This window comes from Bos grunniens, chromosome 10 (genome assembly GCF_055505025.1).
Source record: "Bos grunniens cultivar Pamir isolate PY7600 chromosome 10, Bosgru_T2T1.0, whole genome shotgun sequence".
Taxonomy (NCBI): domain Eukaryota; kingdom Metazoa; phylum Chordata; class Mammalia; order Artiodactyla; family Bovidae; genus Bos; species Bos grunniens.
The window spans coordinates 75,809,021-75,828,872 of record NC_141174.1 but is presented as its reverse complement, the minus strand read 5'-3'; the positions used below and the strand labels follow the sequence as shown (position 1 = coordinate 75,828,872).

Genomic DNA, 19,852 nt, shown 5'->3' with positions numbered 1-19,852 from the left:
GAAAAAATAAAAACTTGTTATAAGCCACTTGCATTAAGGTTGTTCCTGCATAATAACATTGTAAACTATCTGAAAAAGCCTATATTAATCATCATTTGTTGGGGCTTGTGCAGTCCTAGAAAAAGAGCTTTCCACCCATAGCGATTCAGGAACTAATCTAGTTAAATTTGATGTTACATGAAAATTGAGGTCCTGTTCTTATGAGTAATAATATTATCATCACCTATGTGCAAAGTCAAAAGTATTAAAGATATCTGTGTATTCATATTCATAGTTGGTATTGATTCCTGCAAAAATTGTAACATGATGACCAGTACTATGTCTTAAATTGGTATAATGTTGATGTCAGTTTATTATATTTATTTAAGTACCTGGAAACAACCATCCAAATACTGAATTAAAGTGAGAACCTCCAACAGCAAAAAATTATTTTTATGAAAATATGTTTGTGCTCGAAAAAATGTTCTAAGACTGCACATTAAATATTACCAATAGTGAATCCTCAAAAATAGGACTACATATGGCTTTTATTTTCTAAGGCCTATATTTCTGTATTATTTAAATGGTCTAAAACAACCTGATATTAGCTTATGACTTAAAAATAAAATTTATTGATAAAACACAGAATAAGAGCCTCAGATAAATATACAACCCTTCAAATTCAGACTGTAGTGATGGCAGTACTATTTAGTCAAACAATTAAAAATTAATTTTACAAGTGTGTAAATGACTGCTTACTCGTAAAAAAATCACAATAGCTCCTTAACAGAAAATGTTCTCTATAAGAAATTAATGACCAAATTAAAACCTATTTGTGACAGTCTACTGCTAGTTTTTTTTTTTTTTTAAAACATGTTTCAATGCTATTTTCTCAAATCATCCCATTCTCACCTTTTCCCACAGAGTCCAACAGTCTGTTCTTTACATTTGTGCCTCTTTTGCTGTCTCGCATATAGGGTCATAATTACTATCTTTCTAAATTCCATAATATGTGTTAATATACTGTATTGGTATTTTTCTTTCTGACTTACTTCACTCTGTATAATGGGCTCCAGTTTCATCCACCATATTAGAACTGATTCAAATGCATTATTTTTAATAGCTGAGTAAAGAAACTCAGCTGAGTTGGAGATGCCGTCCAACTCAACACAACCTACTACATCCACCCATTGCTGGGGAACCCCGAGTTCACGGCCCCCAAGATCATCCTGGGGAACCCGGTCTCCCTGACCTCAGACACATGGAGCGTGGGCGTGCTGGCCTACGTGCTTCTCAGCGGCGTGTCCCCCTTCCTGGACGACAATGTGGAAGAGACCTGCCTCAACATTTGCCGCCTGGACTTCAGCTTCCCAAGGAGTGAGCCAGAGGGCCAAGGACTTCGTGTGCTTCCTACTGCATGAGGACCCCGCCAAACGCCCCTACTGCATCGGCCCTCCAGGAGCGGTGGCTGCAGGCAAGCCACGGCCACGGCAAAGGCGCGGGCGTCCTCGACACGTCCAGACTGACCTCCTTCATTGCGCGGCGCAAACACCAGAACGACATTGGACCTATCCGCAGCATGAAAAGCTTCTTACAAAGCAGGCTTCTGCCTCGAGTTTGACCTGTCTTGAAGTCCTTTCTCATTCCCTTTCACCTGCCAATCAGCCGTTAAATCTTGACTTTATTTTTTTTTGGAAGAGAAAACAACAAACCGACGACGACGAAAGCAGTCCGCCGTCCGATTGTCCCGTCGTGTGACACCGCGTGCGTTCCTGAGTGAGCCGTGCTCTGCAGCTGCCTGGGACTCGGGCCACAAGCCCTGCGGGGTGTGGGGGGCGGGGGTGGGGGGTGTGTGGGGGGTGTGTGGGGGGTGGGTGGGGGGTGGGGGGTGGGGGGTTGGGGGTGTAGGCCTTCTGGAACACTCTGCGAGAGCGGAGACAGCGTTGCTGAGTCACAGTCTCTAGTTTCTTTAAAGCATATCTATTGTTTAGCTGATTGATACTAATAAGGAAGAAGATGAAAGGAAAAGGAAAGAAAAAAGAGGAGACAGAAAAGACAAGAACAAACAGAGGAAAAAAACAGGAGCGAATAGAAGCAAGGAAGAAGGAATACCATGACAGCTAAAAGGGAAGCAGCAGTTGGAACAGCGTTCTAGGGAATGGTTCCTGAGTCTTTTTTGCCTGCTCACTGCTTACAAACTCTCAGTAACTTCTGTATTCACAACGTCTCAGCAGGGCACATAATGGGACTGTCTACAATTCATTTTCCCAGCCCCGTATCTCACCTCTCTGCCTCACAACCTGAACTACAAGGACACTTGTTCTGTCCTTAATATCAAGGTTACCCATATTTTTGTTCTGCACTATAGCTTTACTTTTTCATGTGGCTGATTACTTTTTGTTGTAGAAATTCTGTCCATTTTTACTCAACAATGTCCCCCTCTCTCCTCCAGTCTTCCTGAGATATTCCTCCATTTTGCTACCACATCTTACTAGTGAGAGTCTCATATTCTTTTTCATGATGTTATAATTTACAGTTGGCTAGTCGCTCTGTGGGCTTCTCGGGTAGCTCAGCTGGTAAAGAATCTGCCTGCAAGGCAGGAGACCTCTGCTCGATTCGTAGGTTGGGAAGTTCCCCTAGAGAAGATATAGGCTACCCACTCCAGTGTTCTTGCCTGGAGAATCCCCATGGACAGAGGAGCCTGGTGGGCTTCAGTCCATGGGGTCGCAAAGAGTCAGGAACAACTGAGTGACTAACCACAGTTGCTCTGTCTCCACTGCTAGGAGTATGAGCTTCTTAAGAGCAGGAACTATGTCTTAAACATAAATCCTGACCAGATGAAGTTTTGTGGATTTAGGAGAGAAGACAAGGGTTTGGATGGCTGTGGATGTGCATATACATATGTCTCGAAAATTGACAATAATAGTTTCTCATTAAACACACTAATTTTTTTATATTATTCTCAAAGAAAACTAATGCTAGTAGAATATTTAAAAAAGCAATTGTCATTCTAGAAATTTCAGTGAACAACAGGTAAAAGATGATTCACATCAAAATCAATTCCCAAGGTCCTTTCTAGTACTTAGTGAAATATAATCCATGTCCAAAAATTTCCCTGTGAATTAAAATACAATTTAGGTGTATGAAGAGCTGTACACAACCTGAAATGACAACTTGAATTTACCCTTGGAAAGACTGGCACTTGTGTATTCGACAAAGTTCAACAAATGCGTATTGAATTGAAAAACAGAGATAAGAAAGAGCTGGAGGTAAGGTGGTACATGGGGAGAAGTTTTGTAATGTTGTAGTAGAGTTGCTATATTTTGCCCATATAGGGGAAAGAGCTGGTAATTTTAACAGGTTATTCACTTAAATTATACTTTCTCCACTTACCTGACCTCCCCAAAAAACAAATCCCAAGAAACAATATTTTCACTATAATAGAATCTTTTAAGAACTGTTTCCGTCTTTGATCTCTGTGGTGAGTTCTCCTTATAGTTACTCCAGCTTTAACAACAGCTTTGGATGACCCTTTGATGACTCAGTGACCTGAATTCCCAGGCTGTTAATTATGAGATCTCTACCTTGAATTCCCATAGCATTAAGAGAATAAAAAATATTAGAAGTTTGATTGAAAAAGTAAATGGGAAACAAAGGAAGCTATGGTTAATAAATTATGACAACAGTATCTTCAAGGAAACTCAGCATCTCCTAACATTTAAATATCTATTGATAAATTAAATATCACTTAGACCAATACCTGGAGAAGGAAATGGCAACCCACTCCATTGGAGAATCTCATGGATGGAGGAGCCTGGTGGGTTACAGTCCATGGGGTCGCAAAGAGTCAGACATGACTGAGCGACCACTTCACTTCTTCACTTCAGACCAATACCAGTGCAAAATGAGTGCTTATTAAGACACTCATTAGTAAAATTATTTACTATTCCACTGTAAGCATATTCATGGAATATTCCCAGAAACCCTATACCTGCTTTTACCTCATTTATATAATTACCAAACACATTTTAGCCATAATAATATCTAAAAAAATAGAAATTAAATATGCTGGCAAAGGTCAGTATGCTAAAGTCAAAACTAATATTCAAATGAAATAATATTCTGAATCAGGAATTTAATCCCTATACTAATGCTGCTTCTTTTTTAGATCAATGTTATAACATATTAAAAAAAAAGAGCTCTTATGTCTATTAAGCTTTTTGTTTTTCTGAGTATTATACCTCTACTACCTCATTTATTATTTCCAACAAAATGGTGAGATGGAAATACAATATTCTTCCCCATTAGATGAAGAAATAAGATTGTAATTTACCAGTTAATAGTAGGAAAGGGACAGAATGTGTGTGTTGGCATTCAGCCCTGTGTATTCTTTATTCATGAACTAAATCTAGACTTACTGAATATCTAACTCTATAACGCTGCTCAGAAAAGTAATGTGTACACACAGAAGACCAAATATCACAATTCTTATATCATTTAACATTATTATAAGAGCTCCATTTCAACAGATTGTTTTAAAAAATTAATTTTTGTTAAACTGCTATTATTTTCATTTTACAAAAATTTAGACTAATTTCTGCATAACATCTAGCCTAGAGAGAAATAAGCAAAAACTTTGTGTTGGAACAATAGCATTCTTTTTTACATAAGTACACATTAGCTTAGCATGATTAAAAAAAAATGAGCTTAAAAAAAGGTGGTGGAAAATAATATTTACTCATTTATCTTTTTAGCGTTGCATTTTATATATGGAGAAGGAAATGGCAACCAACTCCAGTATTCTTGCCTGGAAAATCCCATGGACAGAGGAGCCTGCCAGGCTACAGTTCATGGGGTCACAAAGAGTCAGACACAACTGAACAAGTTCACTTCACTTCACTTTTATCTTATCAAGGTAAAATTAACATAAGGTAAAATCAATCATTTGAAAGCTACAAACCGATGGCATTTAGGCATTCATTATATTGTGGAATCATCACTTCTATCTAGTTCCAAAATATTTTCATCCATACTGAAATGTGTATCAGTACATCAATCCTTTTTTTGGCTGAATATTATTGTTCGTTATGGATTAATACATCCATTCATCAGCAGATTAATACTTAGAATGTTTCCACCTTAAGTCATTGTCAATCAGATCAGATCAGGTCAGATCAGTCGCTCAGTCGTGTCCTACTCTTTGCAACCCCATGAATCGCAGCACACCAGGCCTCCCTGTCCATCACCAACTCCCGGAGTTCACTCAGACTCAGGTCCATCGAGTCAGTGATGCCATCCAGCCATCTCATCCTCTGTCGTCCCCTTCTCCTCTTACCCCCAAGCCCTCCCAGCATCAGAGTCTTTTCCAATGAGTCAACTCTTCGCATGAGGTGGCCAAAGTACTGGAGTTTCAGCTTTAGCATCATTCCTTCCAAAGAACATCCAGGGCTGATCTCCTTCAGAATGGACTGGTTGGATCTCCTTGCAGTCCAAGGGACTCTCAAGAGTCTGTTCTGTAATATTCACATACAAGATTTTGTTTTAATACTTGGTTTTAATTATTTGGGGTTATAGACTAGGAGCAGAATTGATGAGTTTTATGGTAATTCTGTTTAACTTTTTGAGCAACTGCAAAGTAGGAAGGGTATCACCCCACTGAAATGTATTTGACATTTTTCTCATGATTACACCAGAGTTATGGGTTCAGGGGAAGCACACCACAGGAGATCTGCCATTTTGACACCTCCCACCAAGTGTCTGTACCATCACCATGGTTTATGTCTGTTGATGTTGACCTTGATCACCTGAGTGAAACGTGTCTCAGGTTGCCTAATTGTAGATTTACTTTCCCTACTATCCATACTGTATTTTGAGGAAAGTCACTACACTCAGCCCATACTTAAGGAACGAGTAGCTATGTTCCCCTTGATTAGGGTAGTGTGCTTCATAATTTATCTCTAATTCTCCTGCATGGGTGATTACTATTCTACCCCATGTACTAATTTATTCAATCATTTACATCAGTATGAAATCATGAGTATTTATAATTTGGATTATAATCTAAAGCTGCTATTGGGAGTTTTATTTTCATGAGGCTCTTAAGCCTCTTTGATGTATACCTGCATCAAATTTTGTGAGTATATGTATGTTTGAGCATTTCCTTATTTTCTGGGACCAAAAGATGCTCCTGGCTTATCTTGTATCTTTATTTCCTATTCTTACAATAGCCATTTCTCGAAAGATCCCTAGTTCCTTTAACTGGATAACAGTTTTAGAAACAAACAGAAGCTCACAAGCTCATGAGCTCTCAAGCTTGTTGCTAGGCTGTCATTCCATTCAAGCATCCATAGAAGACACAGCAAATGTCTTAGAAAATATATTTCAAATTACAGTATCATAAAAAATAATTTCACTGTACTAAAATCTCCTGGGTGTAACTTATTCATTCATTCCCCTTAACCCATGAACCCCTGACAACCACCTAACCACCTAACACTGTATCCATAATTTTGCATTTCATACAGGTGGAATCGCACAGCACATAGACTTTTCAGATTGGCTTCCTTTGTGTAGCAATAGACACTTAAGGATCCTGTATATCTTTTTATGGCATGATAGATTATTTCTTTTTATTGCCAAATAATATTCCATTGTACCAGTGTACCACACTTTATTTAACCATTAACAGATTGAAGGACATCTTGGATGGCTCTAGTTTTTTGTAATTATGGATAAAGCTGCCACAAATGTTCACATGCAGGTTTTGTATAGACAGAATTTTTATCTCAGTTTGGTAAATGCCCAGCAGTACTATTACTTTATCATAAGGCAATATGATCATTAGTTTTGTAAAGCTCTACCAAACTATCTTCCAAATCTTTGTCCTTATTCAAAGCTGTTTTAATTGGCCTAGAGGTTTCTTTAGATTACTCTTTCATTGGTTGTCCCATTTGATTTCTTTAAAAGCCCCAAGTCCTAGAAGTCACAGGAGTATAAGAATAACAATATCAACACCTTGATTAATGGAATAGAATGTCCACCTCCTCCAATTGTTGTCTCCTAAGAGACAAGATTATTGTGTCTCCTGAAACACAAGATTCATTTACTCCCTAAAACGCATGAATAGATATACTAGATAGAGAGGAAGTACCCATAAAGTTTAGATAAACCCTGGGGATCCGTCCAGAGTCCCCAATCCCTGAGAAATAGTGAAATGTCTGTTTAGCAAAAGCTCTCTAACAACAAGAAGGGAAGAAAATGAATGGAAAGTCATCCTGTAGATATGCTGCATTGTAGCCACCCTTTCTTGATGAGCTGATGTGGAGCTGAGATAAAGGTATTTGACTCTGCCCTCTCCCAACTCCATGCTGCTGCTGCTAAGTTGCTACAGTCGTGTCCGACTCTGTGTGAACCCATAGACAGCAGCCCACCAGGCTCCCCTGTCCCTGGGATTCTCTAGGCCAGAACACTGAAATGGGTCACCATTTCCTTCTCCACCCAACCCCATATTCAAGGTTATTGTAATGTAGCTATCATCATTAAATGTTTGTATTCCCAATGTTTGAGATATTCATACAATGGAACCTAAGTAAATGGTTTAAAGAGTTATCTCTGGCTTCAATTCCTAAACACAGTCAGCTAAAGTTTAACGTACAGATGTTTCTAAACTGTGTGTCAAGACAGAGGACTCTCCTATGCGTGACCATCAGCCAAGTTGACCAGTGGTGGATTGACATCACTGACGCTATCCACATAGTTAATGTCAAGTGTAATAATCCCGCTCTTCTACTTCATTCTTTTCCTGTCTGCTTTCCAAACCCTAACCACTCATTCTCAAAGTGTGAAAAGAACATTAAAAATGTGTAGTTACATAAATTTTCTCTTAATTTCTCTAAAAACAACCATATACATTAATGAAATATATTTAAGCATATTATTTTAGAGTAACTGGAATTTAAAATATCCTTTAACACTGAATATTTTTCAAAGAAAAAGATTCTTTCATATATTTAAAAGTGCACATGTTAGTATATAACTGCATAGAAAACAAACTGAAACCATAACCACCAATATGTGAACAATTTTATTTTTCTGATAAAAAAGTTACAGCAATGGGCAGATAGAGACACACTATCATATTTCCTTCTCAGACCACTAAAGTGTTGGATTCTTGTCCATAAGATTAAATCATATAATATTGTATAAATGAAAATAAGAGGTAAACTTCCCTTACTGTTTTGTTATTTTGAATAATATTGTTTATATTGCCCTTTGGGTATGAGAGTGCTGAGTTATGTCCAACTCTTTGTGACCCCACGGACCGTAGCTTGCCAGGTTCCTCTGTCTAAAAGATTATGCCTGCAAGAGTGCTAGAGTTGGTTGTCATTTCCTATACTAGGGATCTTCTCCATCCATGGGTCATACCCGTATCTCTTGCGTCTCCTGCATTGGCAGGAGATTCTTTACTGCTGAGCCGCTTGGGAAGCCCCAATATTGCCTTGTACTCATTTTTTAATCATGATCATTGCTCAAATAATCAAAGAAACTTTTGACACTTTAAAATGTCTCTCTATTCTTCATTAGAACTTTTATTATTGTCCTCACCAGTTCTTACTCTTATCTTGACAAAAGACACACTTTCCAGATGATATTCTTAATTCAAAGAGATCAGAACGAAGTGGTCTCAAAAGAACATAGCATGAGTAGCTTGAAAAATTTCCTACTCCAGAGGCCTTTCTCTATACTAAATATATGCCTCACACTCCCCCATGAACGCTGGTCACAGCAGAAAGTGGATTCTTTGTTTTGATGCAAAATGATTCTATTTCAGAGTCTATTTAGAATATGGACAATGTTTTATTCTCGGGAAGAAGTGTGGTCAAATATGGTGCCTTTCTGGTGAAGAGATGCACTCTGCACACTAAATTTCTTAACTTCTCCCTTAGTTCCCTTTCTTATCATTTTGAAGACAATGTTTTAATGCCATATTTCCATGCACACTAATTAGAAAGGTTTGGAATTGTTCCATAACTTTTAGAAATAGCAAAGATTTCTTTTCCAAGGTATTGGTAGACCTTCTGGACTCTCTATATAATCAAAATGAGTACACAGTCTCATAGCTATGTAGGTGCCCTCTTTGAGGTAATATTCAGGTCCTCACAGATCCACAGTCATCAGGGTCTACAGTTTTCTTGACTTAAGGAAAACTATGTTCTAGGTACAGATATGTAACTGTAATTAACAGAAATTTCCAAATATTGAGAAAAGTGATAGTTATTAATTTAACTCAGGAAGGAACCTGATAGAGATTATGGACAGAAATCTCTCAAAGCCTGAAATAGTCAAGAGTTACCCTGGAAATGGGATTTTGCTCTTGGAACTGAACCGGAGACGCAGAATGACAGCACAGATGCAGGACTGGCATCAGAGAGCATCGGGATTGCACTCCAGTCATGCTGTTTCCAAGCTCTGAGACTCTAACAGGTTACACTGGGAGCCAAACTCAGAATAGTAATAAATATTTCACTTATTTTATTTTATTTGGTTATTGTGAAGATTAGACAATATGGGTGAAAATTTCTAGTATATGAGAGGTATTCAGAGAGAGAGTGACAAAGGAAGAGAAAGGTTTAGTTTTCCTATAACCTGAAATTAGCAGCTCAAAGAAAATAAATTGTCCCATTTATCTTAATTTTTAATTGTCCTAACATTTGATTTTTTTGTGTGAGTTCTGCTCTAACTCATTTGATTTTCAGCTATACTCTTAGAATCTTTAGGCTTACTTCTGCTACTTAGGGTAGAGTTAAAAATTACATACCTATTTCATATAATTAATTTTAACAATATTATTAATATAGTTTTTATATAATTACCTTAGCAGTAATACTTTGCCTTTTGTAATTTAACTAAAATAATATTTACAACCTATTAAGCTGTTAGGTGAAAAAGTAGGCATAAACTTTTATTCTTTGATAGATCATACACCACCTACAATCTATTTCTCTTTCACTGAAGTGCTCAAAAGTGATCACAGATCATAGTAAGAAAATATTCAATAAATTCCTGTTTACCACACTGGAAAAAATTAAAAGCCCCCCCCTACATCTATTACTTTCTAATTTTCTTTTAACGAAATCAGTGTCATCAATAGCTTCAATTACAAACAACAGGGAGATTATATTCACGTAAAACCCCAGGACCACAGCATTGAATTGATCATAATTCTTAATTCATAGCACATTCACAAATTTCTCAATGTCTATTTTGAATTTGTTTGCTTATTTACAACAAAACTATAGCTATAAAAACATGACTAATACAAGACCTAAATAGCTCATAATATCATATAGCTGATAATGTGTGCATACTCATCCTGATCCTTACTTCCCCACCGCTGGAGTTACTTACATCATTTTAAATACATAGTTTATACATAGAAGTCCCTATAAAATACACCATTTTCTATTGCTGTTCACTTTATAAACATTATGATGACCTCTTTTTTATTCATTACTATGTCTCAAAAAGATACATCTCTGTCATTTTATATAGTTGTATTTTATGTTTTATTTCAGAATAATATTCCACTGTCATGTTTATATGTATAATTATAAATATTTCCATATATACAGTTGTAAGAATTTATCTCAAGCATGCAAATGAGACTGAAATTGCTGGACCATAGCATGTACAAGCGGAGAAGGCAATGGCACCCCACTCCAGTACTCTTGCCTGGAAACTTCCATGGATGGAGGAGCCTGGTTGGCTGCAGTCCATGGGGTTGCTAAGAGTCAGACACGACTGAGCAACTTCACTTTCACTTTTCACTTTCATGCATTGGAGAAGGAAATGGCAACCCACTCCAGCGTTCTTGCCTGTAGAATCCCCAGGATGGAGGAGCCTGGTAGGCTGCCGTCTACAGGGTCGCACAGAGTCGGACACGACTGAAGCGACTTAGCAGCAGCAGCAGCAGGATGTATGAATATTGAGCTTTACAAGAAAAGGACAATTTTTTTCCAAAGTGACTATATAAGTAAATGCTTCCATCAGCAATAAATAAGAAACCTGCTTGATTCAGAAAATATATTTTTATGTCTTTTATTCAGAAAAAATTAGAATAAACTGAAGTAAAAGTAAGAAGTAAAAAGTCTGTGGTTCATGGGGTCACAAAGAGTCGGACACGACTGAGCAATTGAACTGGACTGAACTGAACCAGTCTGTAGTGTCCGGATTTAATTTCCTTGGGCTGTGTGATTTATGGGAGCTATAGGCCTTCCTCCTAATGATATTTTACTCACTTTATTTAATCACCATATTAGGCAACATCTTCATTGTGCTCTAATTATTGCTGACCTTCATCTCTACTCCCCTATGTACTTCATATTAGTCAATCTTTCATTCATTTACGTATGCCTTTCATCAGTAACCACGCCTCAACTGACCTCAGACTTTCTCAAGGCAAACAAGACCATCTCCCTTAGAGCATGCGTGTCTCAGATTTTTGGGGGGACATTTTTTTTGATGGGGCAAAATGGTGCTGCTTGTGTCCATGGCCTATGACCTTTATGTGGCCATCTGCAAGCCACTCCATTACTCTAGTATCATGAACACACAAATGTGCATTCGGCTAGTGATGACATCATAGATCACTGGCTTTGTGCATTCAATAAGCCTACTAACTATATAATTTCCTTTCTGTGGATCCAGAGAATTGGATAGTATTTTCTGTGATATTCGATTGGTGATCAAGCTAGCTTTCTTGGACACTTATGTCTTAGAAATGTTGATTCATGCTGACAGCGGGGTACTGGCCACCATCTGCTTCATTCTACTGCTGATCTCTTACTTTTATATTCTGCTTACTGTCTGCCATCAATCCAGGTGCAGGGCATACAAGGCTCTCTCCACTTGCACTGCCCACAGCACAGTGGTCATTTTATTCTTTGGCCTTGTATCTTCATCTCTCTTTTTCCACTCAGCACCACTTGGGTGGGCAAGTTCTTTGCTGTATTTTATGCGATCATCACACCACTACTAAATCCAGTCATTTATACTTTAAGAAACAAAGAGATTAGAAATGCCATTAAGTGGCTATGATGACAGACTGTGGATTTCTGTTGGTATTTCATCATCTCAAATTATCAGAATGTCTTCTGTGAGCACCCTAAATTAGCCACACCTATCCTGTTATTTAAGACTGGGAAGAGTTTCCTAATTCACATATAGAAATCATGTATATCTCTTGAAGAAAGTTTTGTATCAATTCTTTAGTATTCTAGAATTGCAAAAATGAGTTCCTGTTTGGGAAATGTGGCCAGTCTTTATAAGTGTGATTTTGATTGTTCTCAAGAATTACTTGAAATTAGTAAGAATTTTAATGTTAATTATTATGATTCTTAGTATTACTTCAATGCTGACCACCATATCAAGAAATTTTCTATTATTCTATGCATTTCTTAAAGAGCATTTCACATAGGCCTTCTCCAAAATTTTCTTTAATAAGTTAGTGCATTATATTGCTATATTTATCTTTATAAAATGATAAATTAGTCTACCAATTAGATAACATTCTATTAACATTCTATAAACATATATATATAAGTAATCATTAAATATTTTTAATCATACTCAGAAAGGAAATTGAATCATAATCCTAATCTGGAGAGTTTTTTTTCTCTTAACATTATGTTTTAGTCATTTGTGAAACAGTACACTTTTTTTTTAATATCTTTAAAAGATATATCTTAAATACAAGTGAAGTGAAGTGAAATTCACTTAGTCGTGTCTAACTCTTTGTAACCCAATGGACTATACAGTCCGTGGAATTCTCCAGGTCAGAATACTGGAGTGGGTTAGACTTTCCCTTCTCCAGGGCATCTTCCCAAACCAGGGATTGATCCCAGGTCTTCCACATTGCAGGTGGATTCTTTAACAGCTGAGTTATCAGGGAAGCCCATTAAATACAAAGATGGCTATATCAACAACTTTTGGAGATTTTGCTTTTTTCCTTCCTAGTCATAAATGGGTTAGGTAGTTCATCATTAGGTAGGTCAAAAAATGTAGCTTTGGAATAAATTATCCACTTAATTCACTGAAGTGTTCAAATAGCCTGTAAGAACTAGAGTGTGTTCAAAGCTTGTGAATAATTTATTACTACATTAAACAAAACTTTTCTTCAGAAATCTTCCTCAAAATGTTATATGTTTACATCCATTTATATGAAATCTATGGATCTAGATATACTACCAATTTCATATTCTTTTCTAAAAATGACATGATCCTTTGTATTTTGTAAATTTCCAATAGACAATCTCAGGAATAAACCCTTAAGTAAAATAACTGCTATTTTCGTATGTGTATGTATATATGCACATGCATTCTGCTATTTTTACTCTTTTATAAAATTTATTCTTATATTCTTTTATATCTTTGTATTATGGATAATATCTATTAATTTGTCTTGAATCTACTGATTTTTTCCTTCTGCTGTGTCCAATCTGTTTTTGTCTTCTTAAATTCATAATATTGCACATTTCCTTTTCGATTCTAAAATCACTTGGTTCTTTCTTAGATATTCTGTTCCTCTGTGTAATTTTTTTCAGTTTTTCAAATTCTTAATGTCTTTTAACTATATCAATTATTTTATGCTCTCTTCTGATTTCACAAATTGTGTTTTATGTGGTCTGCTTCTCTTAACTCATTCCCCACTAATTATCAATCACATATCCCTGCTTCTTGCATATTCCACAATTATTTTTTTATATTTTACACATTGTATATCAAAGATCATATAGTGCTGATATAATAAATTCCTTCAGAAATAATCTACTCCTTCCTCTCTGAGGCATAAAATGTTAAGGTGTGATCACTTCAATCTGATCAAGTACTACCCTATTTGATTCTGCAGTGTAATTTTTATAAGACTTGGTACAGTTAAGGTTTGCTCCTGTTTCTTGGATATATCCCTTCCACATTTGGATTATGATTCTAATAGATCTTTTGCTCTTTAGTCTGATAGAGTTCAGGTGGTTTCCTATTGCCTTTCAGAACTTTTGAGCTTACAACTTTAGTCTTCTCTATTCTCCTGCTACTTTCAAAAGTAAGGCAAATTCCTCAGTCAGAGTTTTGGCTTTATATTGTACTTTCTAACTTAATGTACCTAAAAAAAATCAACTAAAAATATAAATCAAATTACAAAATAATTGCAAACAGAAAAATATGAAATAAAAACTGATTGCATAATCCTGAAAGAATTGTGATCACAAATACTCAGGACATAGTGTCCTTTCATAGCTTCACAGTGAACCTGGCTCAGTCTTCTAGTTGTCAAAGCCAGCTATAAATTAAATAGGTTTTGTAATTTACACAGATCATACACACTAACACATATTTAAGACCCATGTATTGAGACATGGCACCCCACTCCAGTACTCTTGCCTGGAAAATCCCATGGACAGAGGAGCCTGGTGGGCTGCAGTCCATGGAGTCGCTAAGAGTCGGACACGACTGAGTGACTTCACTTTCACTTTTCACTCTCATGCTTTGGAGGAGGAAATGGCAACCCACTCCAGTGTTCTTGCCTGGAGAATCCCAGGGACAGGGGAGCCTGGTGGGCTGTCATCTATGGGGTCACACAGAGTCGGACACGACTAAAGTGACTTAGCAGCAGCAGCAGCAGATAGCATATTGAAAAGCAGAGACATTTCTTTGCCAACAAAGGTCCATTTAGTCAAGGCTATGGTTTTTCCAGTGGTCATGTATGGATGAGAGAGTTGGACTGTGAAGAAAGCTGAGTGCAAAGAATTGATGCGTTTGAACTGTGGTGTTGGAGAAGACTCTTGAGAGTCCCTTGGACTGCAAGGAGATCCAACCAGTCCATTCTAAAGGAGATCAGCCCTGGGTGTTCTTTGGAAGGACTGATGCTAAAGCTGAAACTCCAGTACTTTGGCCACCTCATGTGAAGAGTTGACTCAATGGAAAAGATGCTGATGCTGGGAGGGATTGGGGGCAGGAGGAAAAGGGGACAACAAAGGATGAGATGGCTGGATGGCATCACCGACTCAATGGACGTGAGTTTGAGTGAACTCCGGGAGTTGGTGATGGATAGGGAGGCTTGGCGTGCTGTGATTCATGGGGTCACAAAGAGTCGGACACGACTGAGCGACTGAACTGAACTGAGAGTTATATGAGTTACTAGGGAAAACAGCAAAAAATTTGGATAGAGTAGTTGTTGGATAATAATAATACCATCCAGGCTATAGTCAGATCAACACATTCTGATGTTTGATGAATATTCATCGATGGATTAAGTCACAGTTTCAAAGATTGTAAAGTACCGACATACATAAATTTTCCTGTCCTAAGTCAACTGGAGATGACTTGAGTCCATTTGAAATGAAACAAGCAAGGGATGCACATATTCAAACTCATAAAACATACTGTTTATGAGGTTCTCCTTCTTGTTTTCCTTCCCCGTATCTGTCAATCTCTATTACAGCATCTGATCCATTTTCTCTCTACTCCATCTCTCACTCGCTGTTTTTTGCCCCAGGTCATAAATACTCCCAGACACATATTTTTGTCTTTCAGAAGGAAGGATAAATTTAATTATTTATATCCAGCATTTAAATTGGAGAGTTATATATTTCATAATTTTCTGAAAATTTGCAGGTATTAGTTCTACATTATTGAATTAATAAAATTCAGTTGATTAATTGAATATGGGCAGTCTGATGCATAAGGCCATACTTTCAGCAGACACAAGTGTCTAATCATTGCTTTGCCAAAAATGTCCAAATACTTATTGGGGCTTTAATTTGGCTGACAAATCTTTATCTAGAGAGTTAACATGATGATTCAATGTAACAACATAACCAATGGTCTAGTCTAAATATTATAAAATGGTAACTTCAGGAAAAAACAGCCCCAAATTTGTATATAACCACTTGTATTTCATGAAGTTGTTTGACATAAGCTGTGCTCCCATGAGTTACTAGTCTCCTCATTGCTGTCTTCATGTCCTTGTTCCTCAATGTATAAATGGCAGGATTCAGGATGGGTGTAATCAAAAAGTCTAAAATGGCAAGAAACTTATCCACTGTCACTGTGGGAAATGGCCACATGTAAACAAAGATGCAGGGTCCAAAGAACAAAACCACCACAGTGATGTGCGCTGACAGAGTAGAGAGGGCCTTGCTCAAACCATCTGAAGAGCGTTTCCATACAGTGACCAGAATGAAAACATAGGAGATGATCAGCAAGAAGAAAGTACCCATGGATATGAACCCACTGTTGGCAGTGACCATGAATTCCATTCTGTAGGAATCTACACAGGCAAGTTTGATAAACCAAGGAAGGTCACAGTAAAAGCTGTCGATTTCATTAGGACCACAGAAAGGCAAATGGATCACAAAGGCTAACTGGACCACTGAGTGAATGAGGCCAATAGCCCAAGCACCACACAGAAGCAAAAGGCACACCCGTGGGCTCATGATGGTCAGGTAGTGCAGGGGCTTACATATGGCCACATAGCGGTCAAAGGCCATGGCAGTGAGCAGCACCATCTCAGATCCACCCAGCGTGTGAAGGACAAATATCTGGATGACACACCCCTGGAAGGATATGGTTTTGTGCCCAGAGTACAGGTCAGAGATCATCTTAGGCACTGTTAAGGTAGAAAGACACAAATCAATAGATGAGAGGTTGGCTAAAAGGAAGTACATGGGGGAATGTAGATGAGGGTCAAAGGTCACTGCAAACACAACAAGGAGATTCCCCAGAACAATTGTGACATAAAACACTGTAGAGAAGGCAAGGAGGAAATGCTGCACTGGTCTAGAGGCAGAAAGTCCCAGAAAAACAAATTCAGACACTGAAGTGTCATTTCTTTCATACATTGGCTTTTTCTGATGATACCTAAAATCCAGAAACAAAATATCCAAAGAACTTATCAAATATTAATATTTAAAGAAACAGATTTAAGCGTTTATCAAATTCAATTTTATGAAGAAAAAACTTCACTAACAGCCATTAATATGTTATGAAAATATCATGCATTAATTTATTTCTTCAAGTAACACAACTAACGAGTGTAACTCATATCCTAATGAGTATCTACTATATTCTAAGTCCAATGTCAAGTTCTGAGGTGAAACAGAAATTCTGACTTTTGAAGTTTTACAGGTTTGATCTAGATGGATAGATACAGATAGATCAACATTAAATAACTTTAAATACAGATACATCTCTGACAACTAATTTGAAGGAAATATCAGAGGGCTATGATAATGTGACACATCACCATCATGATTATTTAGGCTCTGCAAAATATGAGCTATCACTGAAATTAAGTAGAGTAGTCCAGACTTTGGAAATGCTGTGTGCAAAGGCCCTGAGACTCAATTCGGGGGGACAAGAATATGAATGACTAAGATCAGGCTGGAGAAATAGGCCAAACAGGATGAAATATTTGATCCACAATAAGAATTTTGCTTTTTACCCTGAAAGCAGTAGAAAATCTGGGGGGATATTCAGCTCTAGCTGATAATATTTCTGTTTTCAGAGAGTTATAAAAACCTCAATGTAAACAATGGAAGGAGAGGGCCAGAATAAATGAGTAACCTCAAGAGACTATTGAAGAATCATATCACACCAGTGTGGACAGGGTGAATTATTCATTCAATGGTGTTGGCACAACAGATAAACTTGTAAATGCATAGATTATTGCCTCTCATCGTAAACTCAAGAAAGTTTCAAAATGATATTTAAACATCAAAAGGGTAACAAATCAAAAGAAAGAAAAATAATATTTAAATATTTAACATCTAAAAGTCATTCTAAGAATATCTCATTAACAAATAAGGGAGGAAAAATAGTTGGCACTATCCATAATATTCAGTTCTTACTATACTTAGATATAGGTATATGTACAAAGTTTGCATACATAGCTACATAGATATCTTATATGGATATATAAGCACTATAAAATAAAAATTAAAAATGCACTGAAAAACAAGTTATAAAATATCAGAAAGATGACTAATATTTCTTTATGAAATTAGTTCCACCAGATAGATTAAATAGAAAGTGTGGTATACCAAATTTACAATGAGAAAAACATATAAGACTACTGACACAGAAGAAATCCTAATAACTGATAGTCATATGAAAAGTTAAACTCTCACTCAAAGAAATGTAAATAAGATTGCATTGGGTGCTCTTCTGTATTAACAAATTTCAAAGGTTTAAAAAAATTGATGAAATCATGGGTGAAGCTATGAGGAAAAAGTCACATTCATACACTGATAAAGAGAAAAGAAATTCAATTTGTTTAGAAGGTACTTCAGAAATAGACACCTAAACTTCAAAATTTTCACTATTTATGACTAAGTCAAGTGAAAACATATACACTCTACTATATACAAAATAGATAAATAACAAAAGCTATTCTATAGCAGAGACAACTATATTTAATATCTTGTAATAATTTCTAATGGAAAAGAATCTGCCAAAGAATATATATGTATATATAGAGATATATATACGTATATATATATTAATGAATCACTTTGCTGTTTACCTAAAACATATAAAATAATTTATCAACTATACTTCAGTAAAAAAGAAAATTTTCTTAGTGTATTGAAACTAGATAAACAAGCTACAAGAGGCATCAATGATAAAAAAATTATAAAAAAATTTAGAAATAACATAAAAGTCTGCAATGGAGCATCTTCATAGTTAAATAAATATGAATTAAATATTCATAGTTCTTTCATCTTGGAAGTGTATTATTACTCATATATAGGAATAAAATTCATTGCTATGAAATATATGAATAACAGCCATTTAAAAACTGAGAAGTTCACAAGAAAGATATACAGGAAACTCATTTTTAAAACTTGTATGTCTAAGGAGAAAATAGAAAATGCATATCTTTAATTCTTATCACTAAATTGTTCCTCTCCAGGCTTATATGCATTTATTAGTTTGAGTCATAAGAGATTATTCTTTCAGTCAGTTCATATTTGATCAAATATCAATTTCATAGAGTTCAACCTAATACACATACTATTTCTTTTAGACATAATATTAAACAACTGTATCTTGAAACAAACCAAATTACTGATGCTTGTTCCACATCTGAATTAAATACCAGGAGTCCCCCACTTGCACAGCCACCACTAAGCTTTCCTCCAGGCCCCACACCAACAACCACGCTCTCTCTCATCACTCCTCCCTTGGCACTCCAAACCACGCCTGGGCTCTCCCCACCACCACGCCTGGGCTCTCCCGTGGACACAACTCTGCACTGCCTCAGTGGGAAAGCAGCTTAAGTCTGTTGGAGCCCCTTGAAACTGTTATAGCCAAGAAGAGACAAGTAGGCAGCCAGGCCAGTGAGGAAGGACATTGTGAGGGTAATGGTTGTGAAGTGGGTCTTGCAGCCAAAAGGAAACACTGCAGGGGTGCTGCCAGGAGGCCCTGATACAGGGGCAGTGGATGGAGGATTTTATAGCCAATAACTGGGAAAAAAATAGATATGGACAGAACAAGGGAGAATGAACAGGACAATCATCAGAGTTAACTGCAGTGGGTGTGACATTTCAAAGGGGCTATAATCAAATCTCTATCTAAAGGCTATGATCATGCAATATGTAGATTTTAAAATATACATTGTCTGGTGTACAAAACAATGTATATTTACTTTGTTTTCATATGTAAAAAATATTTAAAACTGTTTCAAAGACCAATAAAAGGTTAGTTTTTTAAAAAGTAGTAATTAAAAATTGTTGGTAGTAGTAAGAAAATTAGGTGATTATTTTTTCCTGTTTTTCTCTTTGTCAATGAATGGATAAAGCAAATGTGATACACAACA

At 36.6% G+C, this 19,852-nt stretch overlaps 1 protein-coding gene and 1 pseudogene across 1 annotated transcript; one reads left to right on the top strand and one right to left on the bottom strand.

Annotated features, from left to right (window-relative positions):
• The first annotated feature begins 7,635 nt into the window (after positions 1–7,635).
• LOC147364881 (olfactory receptor 4F4-like) lies at positions 7,636–12,075 on the top strand (annotated as a pseudogene).
• Positions 12,076–15,887: 3,812 nt separating this feature from the next.
• LOC147364880 (olfactory receptor 4F6-like) lies at positions 15,888–16,874 on the bottom strand. Its single transcript, XM_086319049.1, has one exon. The coding sequence runs from the start codon at positions 16,872–16,874 to the stop codon at positions 15,888–15,890; it is 987 nt and encodes a 328-aa protein (XP_086175175.1).
• Positions 16,875–19,852: the final 2,978 nt, after the last annotated feature.

Bases quoted from the DNA above. Each gene is read 5' to 3' on its own strand.
- LOC147364880 (XM_086319049.1), bottom strand. From the start codon at position 16,874: ATGTATGAAAGAAATGACACTTCAGTGTCTGAATTTGTTTTTCTGGGA.